The sequence below is a fragment of the Juglans microcarpa x Juglans regia genome, chromosome 4D (assembly GCF_004785595.1).
Source record: "Juglans microcarpa x Juglans regia isolate MS1-56 chromosome 4D, Jm3101_v1.0, whole genome shotgun sequence".
NCBI classification, from domain to species: Eukaryota; Viridiplantae; Streptophyta; class Magnoliopsida; order Fagales; family Juglandaceae; genus Juglans; species Juglans microcarpa x Juglans regia.
The window spans coordinates 13,761,599-13,782,981 of NC_054600.1; the positions used below are offsets into that span (position 1 = coordinate 13,761,599).

At 38.1% G+C, this 21,383-nt stretch overlaps 1 protein-coding gene across 1 annotated transcript; it reads left to right on the forward strand.

Moving 5' to 3' along the window:
* Positions 1-841: 841 nt before the first annotated feature.
* LOC121259067 (U11/U12 small nuclear ribonucleoprotein 48 kDa protein) lies at positions 842-19,750 on the forward strand. Its single transcript, XM_041160554.1, is given in 6 exon segments — positions 842-2,217; positions 4,780-4,894; positions 12,076-12,183; positions 17,999-18,414; positions 18,417-18,762; positions 18,866-19,750. Coding segments are annotated over 5 exon segments (2,127 nt in total). The 5' UTR covers positions 842-1,000; the 3' UTR covers positions 18,688-18,762; positions 18,866-19,750.
* Positions 19,751-21,383: the final 1,633 nt, after the last annotated feature.

Here is a 21,383-nt window from a genome sequence, read left to right on the forward strand (position 1 = left end):
TCAATTCGAGAGGGGGGGTTCGTGAAGAAGGGAATGAGAGAGTGGTTAGGGTTCGCCAATTTGGTGAGAGAGAGAGAGGTGGGGGTGGGGAGGGAGGGGGTTGGGTCTCGAACTCACACCCCTTAATCTTTGAAGTTCCTCTGCAGCGCACCCCACTACCCATAACATGTATCCCATACGTAGCACTACTCCATTGGTCTCCGTTATTTTACACTTATAGGAGGCACCGGTTAGAAGCGTTTCTCCATCATTGTCGCAAAACAATATAGGTGGCTTAATATACGCTTGTTCTATTTATACATGGGCACTCAAGTTTAATTCTGTCGATAATTGATGCCGAGTTTTTTTGTGTTTTTTTATTTTTTAAATTCGATGAAAAGTTAAATTTTTGAAAACTAAAAAATAAAATAATAATCCAAACCAAAGTTTTTAAATATGAAGATTTTGGGACAAGTTTGAGGAGTGAAATGATATGAAAATTTCATGAATAATAATAAGATAGTTAGTGAATAGTAGTGCGATAATTTGAGTTTTTTTAAAATTTTGAGAAAAAATTGAGAAAAAGCTAAAAAAATATTATAAAGTTAAGATATTATCAGAATATATCTTTTAATATTATTTTTGTTTTGAGATTTGAAAAAATTAAATTATTTTTTATTTTTTTATATAAAAATTTAAAAAATTTATAATAAGTAGTTTAAAAAAATTATAATGATTAGTTAAAAAATATTTTTATTTGAATAATATTTGAAAATGAGATGTGAATTTTGAAAAAGAAATTTATTTCCAAAAAGCCCTAAAACTTTGAACGCTCCAAGTCCATGTTATTGTTCGCTCCCCAGTACAAGCAACTAAATCCACTTCATTCCCAAGGAAAAGGGCGAACTGAATTCCCCTTCTCGAGTGAGGGTTCGGTTCGCAAGCTTCATGCTTCCTTCATGGCCTACCTTCTCCCTCTCTCCCTCCCACTCTCCCTCTGTTCTAAACTGAAAGCGAACTGATGGACCCTTCTTCCGCGTGTTCCGTTTCTTTTCCTCAAAACCCTAGCCGAGACTTGTGTCACTCTCAGCCTCAGAATCCTCCATCAAAGCCTGCTGACCTCCACACCACACTCTCCTCCCTCAAAAGCCTCATCTGCCTCTCCCACCAAACTCTCCATTCCCTCTCCATTCTCGTCCCTCCGAAACCACACCGAAGCCCCAATCACGTCCCATGCCCCTTCAATCACCACCATCTCATGCCCCCTCACTCCCTCTTTCTCCACTCTCTCCGCTGCCATTATCCCAATCTCCCCCGCCAAAATCGTCTCCACCAGTACTCATCCGATTCCCCTTTCGACTCCAATTTTCATTCAATATTTTTGTACCGAGACTGCCCGGGTGTTGTTTGCTTGTCGAGTCTAGATTCTGCGAAGAGGACGTTCACGATTCCGACCTTTTTATCCGTCGAGTTCGCGGATGTTGTTCATTGTGGCGGAAAAGAGGTTGAAGGGCTTCGGAAAGAGTGCTTTTTGGAGATTACTCCGTCGGAGTTAGTGGCAATTAGAGGTGAAACCGAGGCTTGGAGTGATTATCCTAGTGCCTACTCCTATGGCGTTCTTCGTGCGCTTTCTCGGGGTACGAGGGTGCTTAGAGAGTATGGATTGATGAATTGGGTAATTGCCAGTTCGCCGCTTCATGGTGGTGTTGTGCTTGATGTCGCTCTGAGGGACCATATCTTTTCGCTGTTCAGGCTGTGCCTTAAGGCAATTGTGAAGGAAGCTCGAAGCTTGGATCGGGATCGGGATCGGGATCAGATGTATAAGGGGAGGAATATGAGTTTAAAGTGTCCCGTTTTGGTTCAAGCATTGATGTGGTTCGCATCTCAGCTTTCTATTCTGTATGGGGAAATGAATGCGAAGCTATTTGCTATTAACATGCTTAAGCAGTGTATATTAGATGCTGCTGCACTTGGCTTGTTGGCGTTCCCCTTTGAGCAAAAGGTGAGCGAGTCTGCCACTCTAGAAGAAGATGTTTCTCCTTCTCAGAATTTGATTGGTAATGGCTGCGGTATTAGCGATGCCCAATTACTTGAAACAACCACGAACAATAAACTGAACTGCACCGTTACTGGAAAGGTCATTTCCGAGTCACAGGTCGCGGCTGCAATAGCTGCACTGCATGAACGGGCTTTGCTTGAAGAGAAGATCAAGGGTTTACGGCCTTCTCGACCACTTTCGTAAGTATCGACAGTATGCTACTATTCTTTTTTATACCTGTATTGTTCTTTATTTCGATTTAAGAACAAAAAATACCACTAGGCACTAGCCCTTTTTGGCATCCGAGAACTTTATTGAAAGCTAATAAAAAGTAGGGGGATAATTCAAAATAAGAGAGATAATTGAAGGTAGGGGTGTCATAAAAAAAAGAGAGAGATAATTTAGGCCTCATTTGGTTACATAGATGAGATGAGATAAAAGTAAAAGTTGAATAAAATATTGTTAGAATATAATTTTTTACTATAATTTTTGTTTTAGAATTCGAAAAAGTTGAATTGTTTATTCTATTTTGTGTGAGAGTTTGGAAAAGTTATAATAATTATATGAGATAAGATAGTTTCATTTGTGTAACCAAACCAGGCTAATGTAGTGGGATAATTCAAGTGAAGTGTAATAATTTAAAATTTTTTATGTTCTAACAATTTTTTATTGGCACAATTTACGGTAGGATGGGTGTAGGACATAATTTTTTTTTTCTTATTGGCACCGAGTGTCCAAGAACTAAGTCCTGACTAATCCCTGGGTGTATAGGCTCTCGGTAAGGAGTTTCCCGCAAGTGCATCTCGAATAATTCAAGGGAAGCTTTCCAGCCAATGACCCCTAGAAATTTTTTGCACCCAATGACCAATCCCTTTACCACTTGAGCCAACCCCTAGGGGTTAACTATTCGGTGTAGGACATAAATTCAAAAATGTATGCATCAATAAAGGATGCTTGCATGATTAAATTAAGAGAGGTACTGAAGGCTATTTAACAATTTTACAACATTTTGACATTAACATATCTTTATTGTCTCGTCATTGCTTCCTACAAGAAGGTAGGGTGGTGGACATACATTTTGAAAATGTATACATCAACAAAGGATGCTTGCATGATTAAATTAACAGAAGTATTGTGGTTCATTTAACAATTTTACCAACATTTTTATATCATTTTTTTTGTATTTACTACCTTCTTGCTGCTTCATTGAGTTCTACTTTTTTGTAGAATTGTCATGTTTTGGTATTAGGTGGTAAAATATTGTGTAGGATTAGGGTTGTATTGAGCTGAGCTGTGCCAAGTATCGGCTGTTCGAGCTGGACTTGACAGAAATATATCTAGGCTCTAGCTCATTGAGTGCGAGTTGAGCTCCAAAAGGTTGTTCAAGCTTAGTTCAAGTAGTATTAGCCAAGTTCAAACTCTAGCTCAAGTGAGATTTAGTTTACAAACACAAAGAAGAAAAAAAAGCTCAGATTAAGCATTACTCAAAAATTGCAGTTAACATGAACAACAATAAACGAAAACATAGACCGATTGTCATAAACAAAAACCAGCGGACCTACTTCGAACCTTGAATCAATTACCTGCTTGAAGACTCATTATGGAGTTCATACCGACCATTTCTTACCAAAATGTTGAGGACATAGGTGACAAAACTAAATTCATTTTTTCATGGTCAAAACACAATTTGATCGTAATTTTTTTCCCAATATTTTGTTTTTTTTTTTTTTTTTTGGTGAACTTATACCATTTTCATCTTTTGTAAAGTTTTTGTTGTGAGCAATCTTTTCTTTATTAACATACAATATTCTCATAATATTATAGCTTTTATTATGTTTTATAAATGGAAGTGTGAATGTGAGAAATATAAAAAAAGAGAGGGAAAAAGAAAGAAATAATAATTTTTTTTAGATTTATGAATATTGCAACCCAAATGTAGGGAAGTATTGTAGCTCAAATGGCTTGCATTAACTTCACATAACCCATTGAAGAGCGTATTTTGACATGTTAACCATTTTGCATTTATATGCAAAATGGCTAAACCATTGTGAACCCTCTTACGAGCTTTAAACAAGTTGAGTCAAGCAGATTTGTTTTTTGTTTACGAGTTTAATTGAGTTGAACCGAGCTTATGCAAGTTTGACTCATTTAATGTTTGAGCCAAAATTCTTGTTCAAGTTCAACTAATTTGTCACATGAACCATGCTCAAGCCGAGTTCAAGCTATTCCTGACGAGCTTGGTTCATTTACAGCCCCTATTTAGATTGATTGGAATATGAGAATGATTTGGGCCGTATGGTATTTATTAATTTGAATGTCTACTAAATGTTACATTCTTGCATCAACTTGAATCAATATTTTAAGATGGTGCCTAAAATGTGATCAAACCAATATCTAACAGTCTCTTTGATGGATGGCATTGATCGGGTCATATACTTTATGTGGTTTTGGTTGTGTAAATTGGCTTCCAAATGTCACGTTTTAGTTCATTTTATATCTAATTACATGGAGATAGCAGATATATATTGTATCCAGGTTTATCCATCTGATATACCTGTTCATTTTTTACCTATTTATTATGGTCCTGCCATGATTTTTGATCATCGATGTAATGTTGGACAATGTGTCATTATATTGATATGTTCCTGTTTGACTTATGGTTTTAAGATCCTCTTCTATAGTACAGTAACAATCTTGATAGATATACCAGTTTTCAGTTTTCATAATAATGAATGCTGAAGTGAATGTCTTTCTACTTGTAGATTTGCTGAGCATGATTATTTATCACAAAGAGCTGATGAGGAGCGGATAAGACGTCCTAATTACAGGTCCATAGTTGAGCATGATGGACTTCATCAGCAACGGTTTTCTAATCAGGTTAACAATATCATAGCCTTTTTATATGGTAGCAGGAACTTATGTGCTAACTGTATATTGTTTGGTTTGCAAAAAGTGGTTTGGCACTGGAAATCTTTTGTTTTCGAAAAACTACTTATGTTGATTATGACAATTAAGTCTTCAGAAATCAATTCAAGTGTGATTGGTTTCTCCTGATCTTTGGGCTTTTGAGAACTTTTGTGGCGTTTCTTATATGTGGGAACTCTACCTAGTGCTGGCTGAGAGGAAAGGGATGGGAAAGATTGGAAGGAAAGTAGTGGATGGAAGAGGATGTTTCCTTAAGACAGAGGGAACATCTTTCCATGGGGCTCATTATTTTTTCACTTATCAAAAAAATAATAAGTGGATAAAAATATTTTTTGGTGGCTGCTTTTCTAATCTCTTCCCCATGTTGAACCAAACAAGTGAAATACATATCCCTTCTTTTCTTTGTTTATATCTTGCCTTCCTCCATACACATCAAAGGAATAAAGGAATAATAGCACCCATTCCCCATCTTCTCTATATTTCCATGCCTTTATCCTATCCCTTCTCCTGCCAAACAGTGTTAAATCATTCCACATTTTTTAAGAATGGTTTTTTGTTTGCTTGTTTTTCCCCTTCTTCGGGTTCAGTATGAACATGGATGGTACTTGTAAAAAACAAGTATGAATTTGTACAGTAGGTTATACTCCAAAGGAATTGCTGTTAGAAATGTGAACAGCCCTATTTTAACTGAAGCAGCCGCAACACAGTTGTAGACTTGAAATCATGTTAAAGCACATAAACCTTGGCCACTTGCAGCTATTTTGATAGAAAATGACCAACTTTCCTGAATTGACCCATCATAACATCCATTTTAGGATGTCATCTAACTTGGATTACCTTGCTGTTAAAAATCCATCAAGGAGTTGACTAGGGGTGGGCTCCGACTCGGACAGAGTCAGAATACCCACCTTCAACCTCCGACTCCTACTGAGGTCGGAGGTAAAAATCATCTCCGACTCCTCCGATCAGAGTCTGACTACGATCGGAGTGCATGTGGGCTTGCTTTGCTCAGATTGGGTTTGGGCTCACTGCCCAATATCCAAGGCCCAGGCCCATCCCTGTTTAAAAATATTAAAAAAGAAGACAAAATAATGTAAAAAAAAAAAAATAAATCTAAAATATTGTAAAAAATAAGTTAAAAAGCTAAAATTTAAATACAATGACTAAATCATGTACAATACAAAAATATGTGATTTAATGTGTGCAAACGATAAATTTAAACTTAAAACTACAAATTCGCAATAAATTTAAATTTACAACACGAAAATATAAATAATGTCATAGATTTGATTCAAATAGCCACAGTCCCCCACATCAGTCTTGACAATCCATGCATTTGAGATGAGGACTCATCGATTCGATACTCGACAGTGATTTCCTGCATGCAGTTTTACTGATCATATGCACTATCTTTTCTTTAGTCATTTAACTATAGACTTCTAAAATAATCAGCCAAGTGATACATGACATAAAATATAACACATTATGAACTCACCTCCACCTCAAACTCTAACGAGTTTTGCATGATGGTAATCATGGTAGTGAGTTTCTGACCAATAAAGGGGTTAGGGGGTTCTCCATTTCACGGTGCATTCTTCTCAATCATCCACAATTGGTCTGTGATTCACAGCTAGGTCTGCAAAATCATATAAATTATAAATTAAATAATGAAAACATTAAAATGATGTAAATAATAATTTAAAATAATAAAGTTACCCGATTTAAGCCTATAGCTCTCGGCATCAATGGTATCTACTTCAATGGGCATTGAACTTAACCAGTTCTGTGTGCAAAGGAGGGTCTTGACGGTGGTTGGAGACAATGAACTCTGATAAGCATCCAAGACATGACTTATGGTGCTAAACGCCGAGTCAGAGGCTACCATAGTGATAGGAATGGCTAGTACATTCTTGGCTATTTGGGAAATGATTGTGAATTTGCTAGAATTCACCTTCCACTAAGTTAATATCTAGAATGTTTTATTAGGTGCCTCACATCTTCCATAAAGTAACGCTCAAGCTCAGACTTACATTGCATGATATTCCTCGATGCACGGTTTTGATGATACCGTCGTAGCCGCAATTTGAACTCTTTGCATGTGTCTCTAAGGAAGATGTTGAGCCGGTTAGGCGTGAGGAGCTATCACATTCGGTTGAAGACTGACCATTACTGTTGTAATGGCTATATAAATCATTAATATCACATATATTATTCATGCTTGCTTATAATCTAGGTATTTAAAAAAAAATTACCTAATTACTTTAATTAAGTGTAAATAGTAGAGTATGTATGATAGTATTATGTATCTACATATATTATTATATGATTTATGATACATTATTAATTGATAGTATATATTATTTAATATTTTATATAGTCAATGATAATATATTAGATAAAAATTACATAATTAATTTATACAACTATTATATAAAATAATATTTTATATATATAAAAAAATATTTTAAAAATATATACTAATTTGGTTGGTTTCGATCTGGTCTGGTCCAAAAATCGCAGACCCCGAGACCGGACCAAAACCCGTTCCCACAAATGGTGGACCGAAACCGACCACACACATTTTCTGTCCGGTCCGGTCTAGTTGATTTTTCCAGTCCAGATCGAAAATTCTTCAGCCCTAGATTTAAAGAAGTGGAGCATGGAAGTTTTTGAAAATGTTGACAATCAAAAGACTTCATTTATGGAGGAGTTGCAGGTTTTAGAGGGTAGGGAGGTGATGGGAGATACTTCAGAGGAGGTATTGCTGAGGAAGAGCTCGGTTGTGACTGAACTAGAGAGGGTGTTGTTGATGGAGGAGACTTCGTGGTGACAAAAATCTAGGGCCCTTTGGTTAAAAGAAGACGATAAATGCACGAATTTTTTCCACAAAGTGGCTAATTCACATCAGCACAGTAATGCTATTGAGTCACTTCACTTAGGTAATCAAGTGCTCTGTTCCCCCTCTGAGATCAAGAACTATATTGTGCATTATTATGAGAACCTCTTCACGGAACTGGCTAATTGGAATCTTGATGGTTTGATGTTTGAGTTTATTGATCTGCAGTATATGTCTTGAAGAAGTATTTCCTTCCCTCCGATAAAACACATTCTTCCACTGTACTGGCCAACCAACAAGCACTGGCATGACTGAACACCATCTCCTTGGTTACCTTCCCGCCCCTTTCTGTGATACGACAATAATTTCCACCCTCCATAGACAATATAAACACCTTTGATTCTATTAAAAGGTGTTTAAGAGTCCCCATCGTATAAACACCCTCCCAAAGCTGTATAAACACCTTTCACTAGATCAAACTTCCCATCGTTGGAGTGAGACCTAGAAAAAACAGATCAGTGCGGCGAAAAAAAAAACTAGACTACTCAAGAACTCAAGTCGCTGGAGATGTAACCGGCATCGGAAGTCCCTTGCAGGAGTCGCCGGACTTGTCTGTGTAGGTGGATGTGCCGGAAACACCGATCAACCGCTTGAGGGAATGACGGAAATACAATGCCGGAACACAGATCTAGCAAAAAAAGGTGTCGCCGGTGGCCTGCCAACGCCAGACGACCCTCGGCGAAGTCACTGGGGGCCGGCGATCTTGTCTGTGCCGGCTGTGCAAAGACACTCGTCGGGCTAGAGGAAATGGGTGTGTATCGGTGTTACTGTCTGTGCGAGAGAGAGGTGGAGGCAAAGTCACGGGGATGGGGGCTAGGGTTAGAAGGGCTGACGGCGTTACTGTTAGTGGGACGGCGACAGAATGTTGAAGGGGACGGCGACGGAAGGTTGAAGGCGACGGGGATGGAGGCTAGGGTTTTTTGGGAGGGAAAAGTTGTACGGAGAGAATTTGAGTTTTCAAAAATACAAGATAGGATTTGAGAATTTGGAAGTAATTGACTATGGTGCTGGTAGGGGGGTAGTGGTCTCTTAGCGTTCCCGGAAGGAGGGGAAGGTAAGGGTTGGAAGAGCTTTTCTATGGAGTTAAAACAGAGTTTGGCTAAGAAGGCTCCAATCCATGCACCACATATAAACAGAGAGGTAGAGAAGGGGAAGGAGAGTCAGTCCAAGTCGTATGCAGAGGTGGCGGTGGCAGTGGGTGGTGCAGGGAAGAGGGCAATAGGGCACGCAGTTCCGAGTCAGCCGGTTTATCAAAAACACAAAAAGGGAGGCATGGCAGGGGTACTTTCAGCTATCCAATTACTTGAAATGGATAGTTGTCCAGGAGAAAACGAGTTGCAGGGATATCTGCATAGCTTGAAAAAGGAGGTAACAGGCGTGAAGGAGGATTTGAAATTGTTTAGAAAGGAGATAAAGTCTTGGATTTTTAAGATAATCAAAGGTTTGGGCCTGGGGTTGGGCCAACGTATAAGGCCTCTAAAAATAGGAAAAAGGAAGGCTGCTGAGTGTAATAGTTTGAGGCCAGACAAAGGGAAGGCCAAACTTGGGTTGGGCCGCTTAAGCCCGAAATGGAGGCCAAAGCTCCTTGGGCCAGTGTTTAAGAAGGGCTCCACTTCTGGGCCTGTTTCACGGTCCAACGGAAGTCCTGTGCCAGATAAGACCCTTATCTCGGGGCCAGTAACCTTCGTCGTCGATCACAACCCCTACACAGGTATTCCTTCGTCGGTGACAACACTTCCTACGCAGAAATGCACGCAAGCTTCTATAGAACACTTGGAGGAGGTTTCTGACTTGTCCGCGGTCATAATGGTGGAGAAGGCGACATGTAGGGTATCTGAGAAGTCCACAACAGGAGTAGAGTCTGTGGAAGGCTTTGAGCACAGTGGGAAGACACAGATAACAACAATGTGTCCCTTGGCTCTGGTTCCGTCCCTTGATCATGGTGTAACGCCGACGTGGTCTGTCGAAGTTGCACACACAAGGTCGCCAGAGGTGTAGGGACTTGCTGCCAACCCAGAATCTCCAATGGAGAGTACCATTGGTGTTATTGAGGAGGCACAAGATTTGAACAAGGGTTTATCGTTGGTACCGTTTGGATCTACGTTGGGCGCTACATCGGGGGAAGACGTTTTCCCCTTGGTATCTCTTCCTCCATTAAACAATATAGATGAATCATCTTCGGATTGGGTTTTGCAAAAGGTTAATGAGATTTAGCATATTGTGGGAATCTCACATGGAGGATGTGAAGACCAGTTTAAAGCTCTAATCACTGTGGTTGAGGCAAGCCACTAGCGTGATATCAAATCAAGCTTTAAGAAAAGCAGGGAGTTGAAGCGTCTTTTTAGTGCAATCAACTATGACGCTAAGGGTGGTAGCTCAAGTCGAGGGCATAGAGGTTGATGTCTGTTGGGAAGTCTTTCGCATAGAGGGTATTTTGGGAGCTGTGATTTATGTTGGGCTATGGGAAACAGGGGGTTGGGTTTGGAGAAGGGTGTGTTATTTTTGGTCGGGCTTGATGTATGTTGGGTAGTTTTTCGCGGGCTTTTGGGGCAATAGGAGCTCTCTAGCATGGGTTAGGGATTTTCTTGTATACATCTAGTGTACCTGGTTCCTCCTATTGATATATATATATATATATATATATATATATAATATTTTTACTTACTAAAAAAAAAAAAGAGTGCGAGCTGGTTGGAAAGACTCTTTGAAGAAGATGAGATTCATAAGGTGATTGGTGGTATGGCTAAAGACACAGCACCAGGTCCCGATGGTTTTTTGATGAGATTTTTCCAAGCTTTTGGGACATTGTGAAATGTGATGTCATGCGGGTTTTTCTTGAATTCCACTCCTTTAAAAAGTTTGAAAAATGCCTCAATGCGACGTTCATTGCTCTCATACCGAAGAAACATAGGGCTATGGAAGTTAAGGAGTTCCGTCTTTAAGTCTTGTGAGTGGGGTATACAAGATTATTTTGAAGGTTTTCGCTACTCGGTTAAGCCTCGTCATGGAACAAATTATTTCTAAGTCTCAAAATGTGTTTGTTCAGTGGAGGCAAATTCTTGATTCGGTTCTCATTGCTAATGAGTGCTTAGATAGTAGGTTGAGGGAGGGAGTTCCAGGTATTCAGTACAAGCTTGACATGGAAAAGGCATATGATCATATGAACTGAGAATTTCTTTTTTATTTGCTTAGGAGGTGTGGTTTTGGCGATAGGTGGATTTCATGGATTCGGCATTGTGTTACTACCGCCTGCTTCTCGGTGCTAGTTAATGGCACCCCCGCTGGAATTTTTAACAGTTCCCGTGGATTGAGGCAAGGGGATACGTTGTCTCCTTTCCTCTTCGTTATTGTTATGGAGGCACTTGGTCGTTTGGTGAAGGCTGCTGTTGGGGGAGATTTTTTATTAGGATTTTTGGTGGGAAATGACATCAATGGTTCCCTCATAATTTCACATCTCTTTTTTGCAGATGATACTCTTCTTTTTTTGTGAGGTAGATTGTGTCCATATTCAAGCATTAAGGGCACTTTTGTTATGCTTTGAAGCAGTGTTAGATCGATTGTAAGCTACATAATTTAGGTAGTCATGAATTAAAGGGCATACAGACAATTGAAGTTATAACTTCATTCTCTTTGTATTCACTCACATGCTCAAAAATACTCCAGCCCAAACCACATCTGAGCATATATCTGCAAAAAACTAGTCAATGTCACAATTGGAGCCCTTTAGAATAATTATAAACTTACCTATAAAAAAAGTTTTATTTTAGTTTCCCTCCCAAGCAATGTGTGATTACAATCACAACCATCCTATACTCAGTCCGGAGTATCAGAGATGTGTCCTTGTAGCATTAATTGTCATTTAATAGTAGTATATTTGGATAGTTGATGATGTGAGTTTATAGGAGTAAAGCTCCATGCTTTGCAAATTAAATAGTATATAGATTTTTGTTTTCTATATTGTATTCTGATTTGCATTATCCTTTATCCAGGTCTTAAATGTCTTAGTTTGCATTTATTATGTTCTATAATTCGGCCAATTTTTTGCCATTGTGGGTAAGATGCTTGCATCAATGGTTATGATGCAAGTCATCATGTGACATAGTCACGTGTCTATTTAAAGCTCAGAACAGCCTAAAAGTTCTGCTTTGGCAAGAGAATGTTTTCTCTCTCTCACTCTCTCTCTCGGAAGTAACTTAACTCTTATTGTCATAACTCCAAAATTTTCTGTTTATGCCAGGAAGCAAACAAGACTAAAACTAGAGAGGAGTTATTGGCTGAAGAAAGGGACTACAAACGCCGAAGAATGTCATATCGTGGAAAAAAGGGGAAGAGAACAACACTACAGGTAAGAACAACTTTATGCTTGGTTGTTGTTTTACACAACTGCAAACTTTCAAAGGCATCATCAGTCAGGTGAAAAAGTTTTTGGAAGGAAACCAAGTTAAATTATTAATTGTGCATTTGTTGTCAATAACTTTCTACCATGTGCTAATTTCAGTGATATATGAGATCTACATAGTAATGATATCAACAAGATGTTATTATGATGCATTTTGAATTGGTATCATTAAAGCTTAGATTGTGTAGCTTAAATGTTAGTATTATTTTCTGTATCATAAGTTGTGGATTAAGTGAATAGAGGTGCGGGTAACATGGGTAGAAATGGGCAGAAATACTAGAAAAGGATATGTTGAAAAGGAGACAACGAAGAGTAGATGTTAGATAAGATCTATGGCATAAAAGAGTAATGTGGTGGTTCTCCATTAGTTAAAATGGATCCGTTCTGTATAAGAATTTGCTCAGCTGAGTTAAATAGAATATATGATATGGTTTTGTTAAGTTGCAGTCTTTCAATTACATTCTTACTTATAAAAAAGAGTCAGCATTTCAATTACATTTTCCAATTTTGTGTTGTGTGTGAGCTCCTTTGATATAGATAACTGGGTGTTGTTAGACCATAAGAAGACAGTGACAAGAAAGGGTTTTAACTGTCAGTCTTCTCATGGTCTTTGAATGTGTGGGCATTGCATTCCTGTTGAATACACTACATTAAGCACAACTCAAACAAATCCTCCAAACTTCTATATTTTTATGACTCTGCAGTGACCTCTGCCAAAAAGCCAACAACTCCACCAGTTGGGGCATTACCCACACAATCGAAAAGGTACTGGAAATCATAACTCCCTAACCACCTCACAACGAAGCAAGAAATGAAAAACTCTTTCCCTTGCTTTGCTTAATCATATAACACCACTCCAAGACTACGATTTGCTTCTTTCATAAATTATTTAGCGTTAATTTATGCAAGAGCATTGGTCTTTGGGTATGCTCCTCCAAGTCTAAGGTTCAAACTTGTGGGTGCAAACAATTCCTAGGGGCCATGTTCCTTGTTTAAAAACTGATGATTTACCCAATTTGTGTGATGGGGTGTGTTACTGGGCCGGTAGCCCATCTCTCTTTAGCTTTAATACTTCCAGGATTTCCTGTCTCTTTTCTATTGTACTACAATTATACCTCTTTCTCCTTTCTTGATCGTTTGTAAATTTCATACTTCTATAAAAACTAATCTTCCCTAATTTCATCTTACTAATTTCTCCAAATAGTCCTCGAATGCAATGGCACACCAACTTTGGGGGATGAGTGTGTTGTAGAAGGATGACCTCGATAATAACAATGGAATTCCTAATGCCTAAAAGTAATAATTAATTGAATATATTGTTAAATTAGCCACATATATTTTAAGAATTTTAGGAATCTATTATGTGATGGGAACTTCGATCTCTGCAGGTCATTCATTGCGTAGGCCATGTGTAAGCATTACTTTGGTGATCGCTGTCTATTTTTTTTTAACTTAATTGAAAAGTTTTTTAGAAAAACAAAAAAGATGTAGCCCAAGTACACAGGATTTCTACAGGAGGAATAATTAAATAGAAATACAGAAAGATACAAGAAAATCATTGAAACTCAACCTGCTAAAATACACAGGGGCTGCCTAGAAGTAGAGTGTATTGAAAACGAAAGTTTTAACCTTCCATTGTCTGTTGGCCATCCTCAAAGCTTCTATCATTCCTTTCCCTCTAAATGCACCACACTAGGCAAATAGGGATCACTTTCCAAACTGCTGCAGTTTGTGGGTAGCCATATAGTTGCCTCCAATTGGCAAAGAGATAAACTATTCTTCCTGCATAACCTAAACCAACCCAGCCTCTACTGAAATAAGTCGTTACACAAAGCTCATAATTCTTTTTAGACTTTTTCATAATGCTTTGGGCTCAATGACTTCTCCTACACACTTGACACCGGTGTGACCTGAGTTGTGCTTGGACTCAGTCTTGTTGGCCACAAGAAAAGTCCCATGAGGTGTGATCACTACTGGGATTGATCTACCCAATTAACTCTGGGTGCACTTGGTGTAGAGATCATCCCTTGTGATGATGAATACTAATGTGGTTGCACTCCATTGATGCATTCCATGGCTGTGGATCCAAGATTCTGAGTGATCATTCCTTCATTCATTTCTTGCATTCACACGATGGCCAAGCATTTCTTTCATTCTTTGGAAAGATGTACATTATGATCTTTACCTTTACCTTATGTTGAACATTCATGATGGGGTACAATTCCCATAACCTTTGAGAACTTTAAAATTTTCATCTTTCATGGAAAAGCTTGTAACTTGCACTCTTTGAAGACTTGGGAAAATAACTACTCAACTTTCAAGAGAAAGTTCATTGATATCATTCTTTGAGAACATTGCTTTTTTAGAAAACCTTTTGGTTTCCTTTTTATATTTCTTGCTTCCACAGAAAAAAAAAAAATCTTGCTTCTTTCGAATCTTAATCCCTTGGTACCTTTTATCTTTTTTTGGAAACTTGATTCATGATTCATGATGAAAACGCCTTAGCATTCATCCTTTAATTTTCTTTATTAATTGGTAATCAAAGTATTTTATTCATAAGAGTAGGCAAAGCCCAAGTATACAGGGAGTATACATGAGAAATACCTAACTAGAGTTTACAACTGATAGTAATAAGTCATGGACATTTAGTCCATTACAAAAAATGGCCCCCACCCATGAGAACAATGTTTTAAAGAATAAAACTTTCAGCTCCTCCATTGTCTTATCACGGTTTTCAAAGCTTCTATCATTTCGTTCCCGCCATATACACCAACACATGCAGATAGGGATCATTTTCCAAATTGCTGCGACTTGTGAATTACCATGGAGGCCCCTCCAGCTAGCTAGAAAATCCACCAAACTAAAAGGCATGACCCATGATAAACTGAGTCCTATGAAGAAGTAATCCCACATGTTTCTCGGCACCTTGCAATGTAGAAACAAATGATCTATCGTCCCCATCTTTCTTACACATGCAACACCAATTCAACACCATTATCCGACGTTTTCTTAAGTTATATGCGGTGAGAATTTTGCCTAATGCTGCTGTCCAAACAAAAAAAAAAAAAAAAGGCTTTTGAAGGAGCTTTTGTTTGCCAAATGCTCTTCCATGAAAATGTGTGTATGCTTGGGCTTGTTAAAACCTTGTGAAATGATCTGACAGTGAATTTACCTTTCTTGGATGGACTCCAAATCATCCTATGCATGGTACCCTCGGTCCTACTAAAGAATACAGTGTCGCATAGAACTCTATGATTATCTCCAACTCCCAGTCCTGGGCTGCCCTAATGAAATCAACATTCCATTGAGGGGAGCCACTAGAAAAAACCAAGAGTCCACTATCGTTGCATCCTTCACTTGTGCAAGCTCAAATATGGCAGGAAAAGTATCTTTGAGGCTGCGTTCACCACACCAGTTGTCATACCAAAATCTGACATGAGAGCCATCACCTGCTACAATATGTGTATGTTTCCGGAAGATCTCCCAACCCTTCCGAATGTATTTCCACAGACCCACCCTATATGACCATGTACTTCATTTGAACACCAACCACCCATGCCTCCCTAACCTTCACATCTATAACAGATTTCTATAGGGCCCCCCTTTTCATGTTGATAGCCCCACAACCATTTACCCAATAGAGCTTGGTTGAACTTCATCAAGTTACGAATTCCCAATCCACCCTTGAAAATTGGAGTACAAATCATTGACCAATTAACTAGATGAAATTTGAACTCGTCTCCCAAACCACTCTACAAAAAATCGCGTTTTAGCTTCTCTAGACAGTTTGCAACCTTTGCATGTAACGGGAGCAAGGACAAATAATAAGTGGGTAAGTTGGATTGAGTACTTTTAATCAAGGTGAGCCTACCACTTTTAGACAAATACAACCTCTTCCAAGATGCTAGTCTGCTCTCCACCTTCTCAATCACTACATTCCAAATCTGCTTTGATTTAAAGGAAGCGCCCAAGGGTAAGCCAAGATACTTCAGGGGTAGAGAAGATATCTTACATCCCAAGAGAGAGACTAGAGTTGCCACATCGGGAACAATCCCCACCGGTACCATTTTAGACTTTGAGAGGTTAACTCTCAAACCTGAAACAGCTTCGAAACAGAGAAGTAGAGCCCTCAAAGATTGGATATGCCTGGTATTAGGTCCACAAAATAAGAGTATCATCCGCAAACAACAAGTGAGAAATAACGATAGAGCCATAATTTCCATTCCCCACTGATAAGCCGTAGAGAAAACCATCCTCCACAAGGCCTACAATCATTTTACTGAGAGCTTCCATTCATCCTTCAGTAACTACACTATAATACATAAACCATAATCTTCTGTCATAAAATGTTCTTGTGCAAAACCCTAAAGGATCACTTACCCATAAATGGTTCGAGATTTTTAAATATGTTCGTTAGCTTTCAATTGCCGCTGGTCTCATCTCATTTGGTGCCATGTAGAGGTCCCAACCCACCAAGACACTCACTGGATTTGAAACTGGAAATTGCAGTGACATCTGTGACTCTGGTTTTTTAACGTCTTGGCATGGAATTTCAAACTGTTTTAATCAATGGATAGCCAACTTGAAAAAATTATGGATACCCAACTTGAGGTATATCTGGTGCATTATGGGCCCTACCCCAGGCCCGGAATTCAGGGTATCCTAATCTGTCAGAATTTTGTCTCATAGGTTCCGACTTTTAACTTCTACTCAACGCTTTTTAGGGTTGAAAAAACCCAACTATTGACTAATATCAATCCATGCCTCAAAATTAGCCATACATATAAAAATCACCCTTCTGCCCATCCTGCCCGTTGCCCAAGTTGGGGGGCGGGGGGGGCAGTCAGATTAGTATAACTGGGCAGGTGGATACCCACCCGCCATCCTGGCTTGTCTGCCCCACCTGCCCAGCTGGTAGGATAACAGGTGGGTTGCCCGCCCATTGCCCCAAGCTTTTTGTATTTTCTTTTTTACTTATAATAACAAAAGAAGGTCTTGTAGTTTTGATCATGAATGACATGTAATTAATTTGGTGATTTTATCCTTAAGGCTCAATATCATTGCATTTCCCATAATGGTTCCCCCTAATGACGAGCTTACATATCTTCTGTTTTTAAAAGTACTATAGCTTTATGTCTATTTCAAAGTTAATAAAATATACTTGTAAAAAAAATATTAACAAAATATCTTCTTATAAAAAACAAATAGTACTGTAGCTTTATGTTATACATAAAAGCTATAAACATTTACTCCTGCTTATCATCTTTCTTATGCACTGCTCTGTAGTGACTTGAGTTTTGACCCATTGTGCATATTTTTCCCAAAATGATTATGGAGTTCCCCTGTTGTTTGCGTAGAAGAATATATTGTGAAAGGTTGTGCTTAAAAAAATACTTACAATAATAAAAAAAAAAAGGTTGTGCTTGAAAAAACTTTCTTTTTTCTTTTTGTAGATCAGATTTTATAGGAAGAGCTTTTGTGGAAGCTGGTCAGTTTTTAGTTACACTAACCTCCATAATATTAGAGTCTAGTGAATATGTGAATGTTTGAGATAGTGGACCATCTGTAGATAGTTGCAGTTGCTAGAATTCACTTCATTTATGGTTCATTGCCTAAAAGGGTCGTGTACTTCTGTTGGACGTTTTCTTATGTATGTTCTGTACAATCAGCTTAGTTTTGGCATCTTGGCGTCTTTGTTTTTTCTAGAGCCCCCCTGCCATCCATTTCATTAATGCCTTGTTTTTACTACACATTTTAAAAGGTCACAAGGGATATAATAGAGGAATACATGGTGGAAATCAAGAAAGCTGGAGGGATTGGGAGCTTTGCAAAGGGAGCTGAAGATGGAGAAATGTTTCCATCTGAATCACCTTCTGCTCATGACATCATCTCTAGTGTTGATAACCCAGCAAAAAGTGATTATGCATCGACCCGAGGTAGCCAATACAACAACAGGACACTGCCACAGTCTGATTATAGTAGTAAGAAATATAAAAGTTTCAATGATGCCAAAGGTTATGAGATACCGAGAGGAAGCCTTGATGAATGCCCCAAAATGCAGATCAGAGAAGTTTGGTTTGGGACAAACGTGATAGAGAAAATCCTTCAAGAAGTCCAGAAAGATACAAAAGTCGTGGCCAGTCACATGTTCAAAGTAGTCATCGACGAGAGCGATATGATCTGAAGGTGACCAGCACCTGGAATGACAAGAATAAGCAGCGGTATTCTGGCATGTCAAAATATCATAATAGTAGATCTCCTGTTTCAAAATCTGTAAATGATTTGAGTGTAAGGAAGGATGCACAGAAATCAGAAGTTGAGCATAGACGGCGATGGAACACATTAGGAAACGAAAGTTCTGATTTTCTGGTGCAAATTCCTTTTGAGGATCGATACAATCCTTCAGAATCTCCTGACATGTATGAAGATCTTTGTGGGGGAACTCCATGACCAACGCAGCGGATACTCTGCAGGAACCCTCTGTCCTGAGTTCCATGATAATTCTGAGTAGCTTTACCTTGTGAGGTGAGTAGCTCTATCTGTTCTTCTTTCTATTCAAGCATGGTTTTTTATTTTGGTTTCAGTGTGGTATTAGTTTTTGACGTGGCTTATTCTCGTAAATTTGCAGTAGAAGGTCATCAGGCTGCAGCAATTCTGTCTAGACTTGTATCCTCCTTTGTATCCTTTACCGTTTCGTTTGTTTGCTGTTAAGCTCGTTTACATCTTGTTAGTGCTCCTTTATCTCCCCTTTTTCTATCAAATTAGAAGCATGGTAGGATATAAATGTGATTTCTCATAAACATCTTTAGTTGGCATCAATTGCATCATCATATTATTACTCTTAGAGAAATTATAACTAACTCTATTGCCATTGAAATTCGCTCTCGTCTTACTATGCTGTGACATAGTCTCTGTTACTTTCTTTTTCTTTTTTGTAGTGGTGGTGGGGGTGTTTAAGGTCATTGTTTGATGGCTAAGGAAAACCCAAGCCACTGCCACATATTTGTTTGTACTTTGAAAAGACTAGTCGAAGTTATAGTTCCTTGTAATCATCATAAACAGCAAGAACTTCTCCCTTAGAGAAAATTCAGGATCTCATTCACTACCCTTTCCCTCCAACTCAATTAGGGGTATTACTGATTACACTTGCCCCTTCATTCCCATACGTCAGCAAAGGAAAAAAAAATATAGGAACGCATTTTACCTTTTTATCCTCTTATGTTTTTACTTTTTACACATCACTATGGGAATACATCATTCAAATGATGATAGTTCTGTTTGTTATCTGGTGTAGGGCTGCAGTTGAAATGAAGGTCTGCTCTTACAAAAATTTCTTTGTTAGGCCCTATCATTGACGTAGCCAGGCATCAGTATGAATAAATATTCATTAATTGCAGAATTTGATTGTCGGCGATATAATATAGGATGGGCCAATGGCTTATGGATATTCTTATCCTCAAATGTACGATGAAAATTATATTGGTAGGGAAATACACGCTTGATCATTCTTGAATATGCGAATTTGATATCTTCCAAGAATTGGTAGTAGCAAATAGTCCCAAATCATGGTTAAGCTAAAATTGTAACACCCCAAATCCAAAACTTGAAACGGACAAAGTTTCACCTATATTTTTAAATCTCCTGTTTACAAATATATATCATATACGCAATCTCCAAATTATTTACAATTATAATACAATAATTCTCAAAAATTCATTCACAAGTTCGGCCAGAATCATAAATTTGAAATAATTACAATATATATAATTTGACAAAAGTTGTAAAAGTAATTAAGATATGGCAATAAGAAACCATCAAGCCCCAAAACGTCCAACGACTAAAATCAAGTCAACTTTAGAGTTGTTAACTCCAAGGTTATCACCTCAAAAGAAGGAATTTTTCACTATTATGAAAAATATGTGAAATGAAGGGGTGAGGTGCCATGTGTTCAATAAGTAGCAAGTTAATGAGGGTGTGGGAGTTGGCAATATTCTTGACTATTAAGAGAATAAGTTTTCAATAAAAATATGTGAAGGATACAATTTTAACTCAAACAACATGTTTAGCCAAACATCATATTCAATGTCACATAAAAATAAGGAAATCACAAATATACTACAAAGATATCCTGCTGCAGTATCAATATACGACGAAAATGTCATGCCATAAAGACATCATGTTACAAATATATTCATATTATGGGCTCAAGAATAAATAAAATACTCACGTTTAACTTCTAAAATTTAATAGGTCACATAACATTTCACAAACATTCAAAATATTATAAAATTTGTATAATTTTCATGAGCAGTGCCAAAATAGCATAAAAATGTGCATAAATCTAAAGTTTACACAAGCTTGAAATATAATACCAAATCGCACAATTCCAAACAAAACCAATAAGTTCTTTTAGCAAAATCTCATTAAAAAGCCACTTACTTTGATTGCTAGTCACAAGTAATCACTTGATATTTCTTTGCTAATGGTCACTTAGAACCCATTTCAAGCCCATTACAACACGTCAAATTCTACACTAAAAATGATCTCATTTAACTTTAAAATTTCACACAATCTTTAATAACATGAATATAGACTTGCCCAAAAAGAGAGTCGAGATGGAGATAGACAAATAAGACATAAATAGAGAGAGAGAGAGAGAGAGAGAGAGAGAGAGAGAGAGAGAGAAACAAAAATAGAGAGATGAGAGACTAAGAGAAACAAACCAAAGAGAAAAACTAGAAAAAATAGAGAGAGATTGTGAAAGAGGAGAGAGATGTGTGTGTGAGAGAGGGAGGGGGGGGGTGTTTGGTTACTGGTTTGGGGGTGGGGAAGGGAAAGTGGGGAAAGAAAGGGGGGAAAGGGTTTTTACAATGGGATAGACTGAGCTTCGTCTTTGGGCTTGCGTTATGGTATCTCATTTTCAATTTTTTGAATGGCTAATTTTTTTTTTTTTTTTGGGGCGGGGGGGGGGGGGGAGAGCCTCCCTCCCTATGAGCTTAAACCCCTGTTTCGTGTAAAGATTCACAAGAAGAAAGATTGCATAGATAAGATGTTTTTATTCAAGATGATTTTAAGTGTACACAGTGTATAAGATTTATATACAAACTATCCATAACCTCCTCCTATACATAAGTTATTCAAAAATC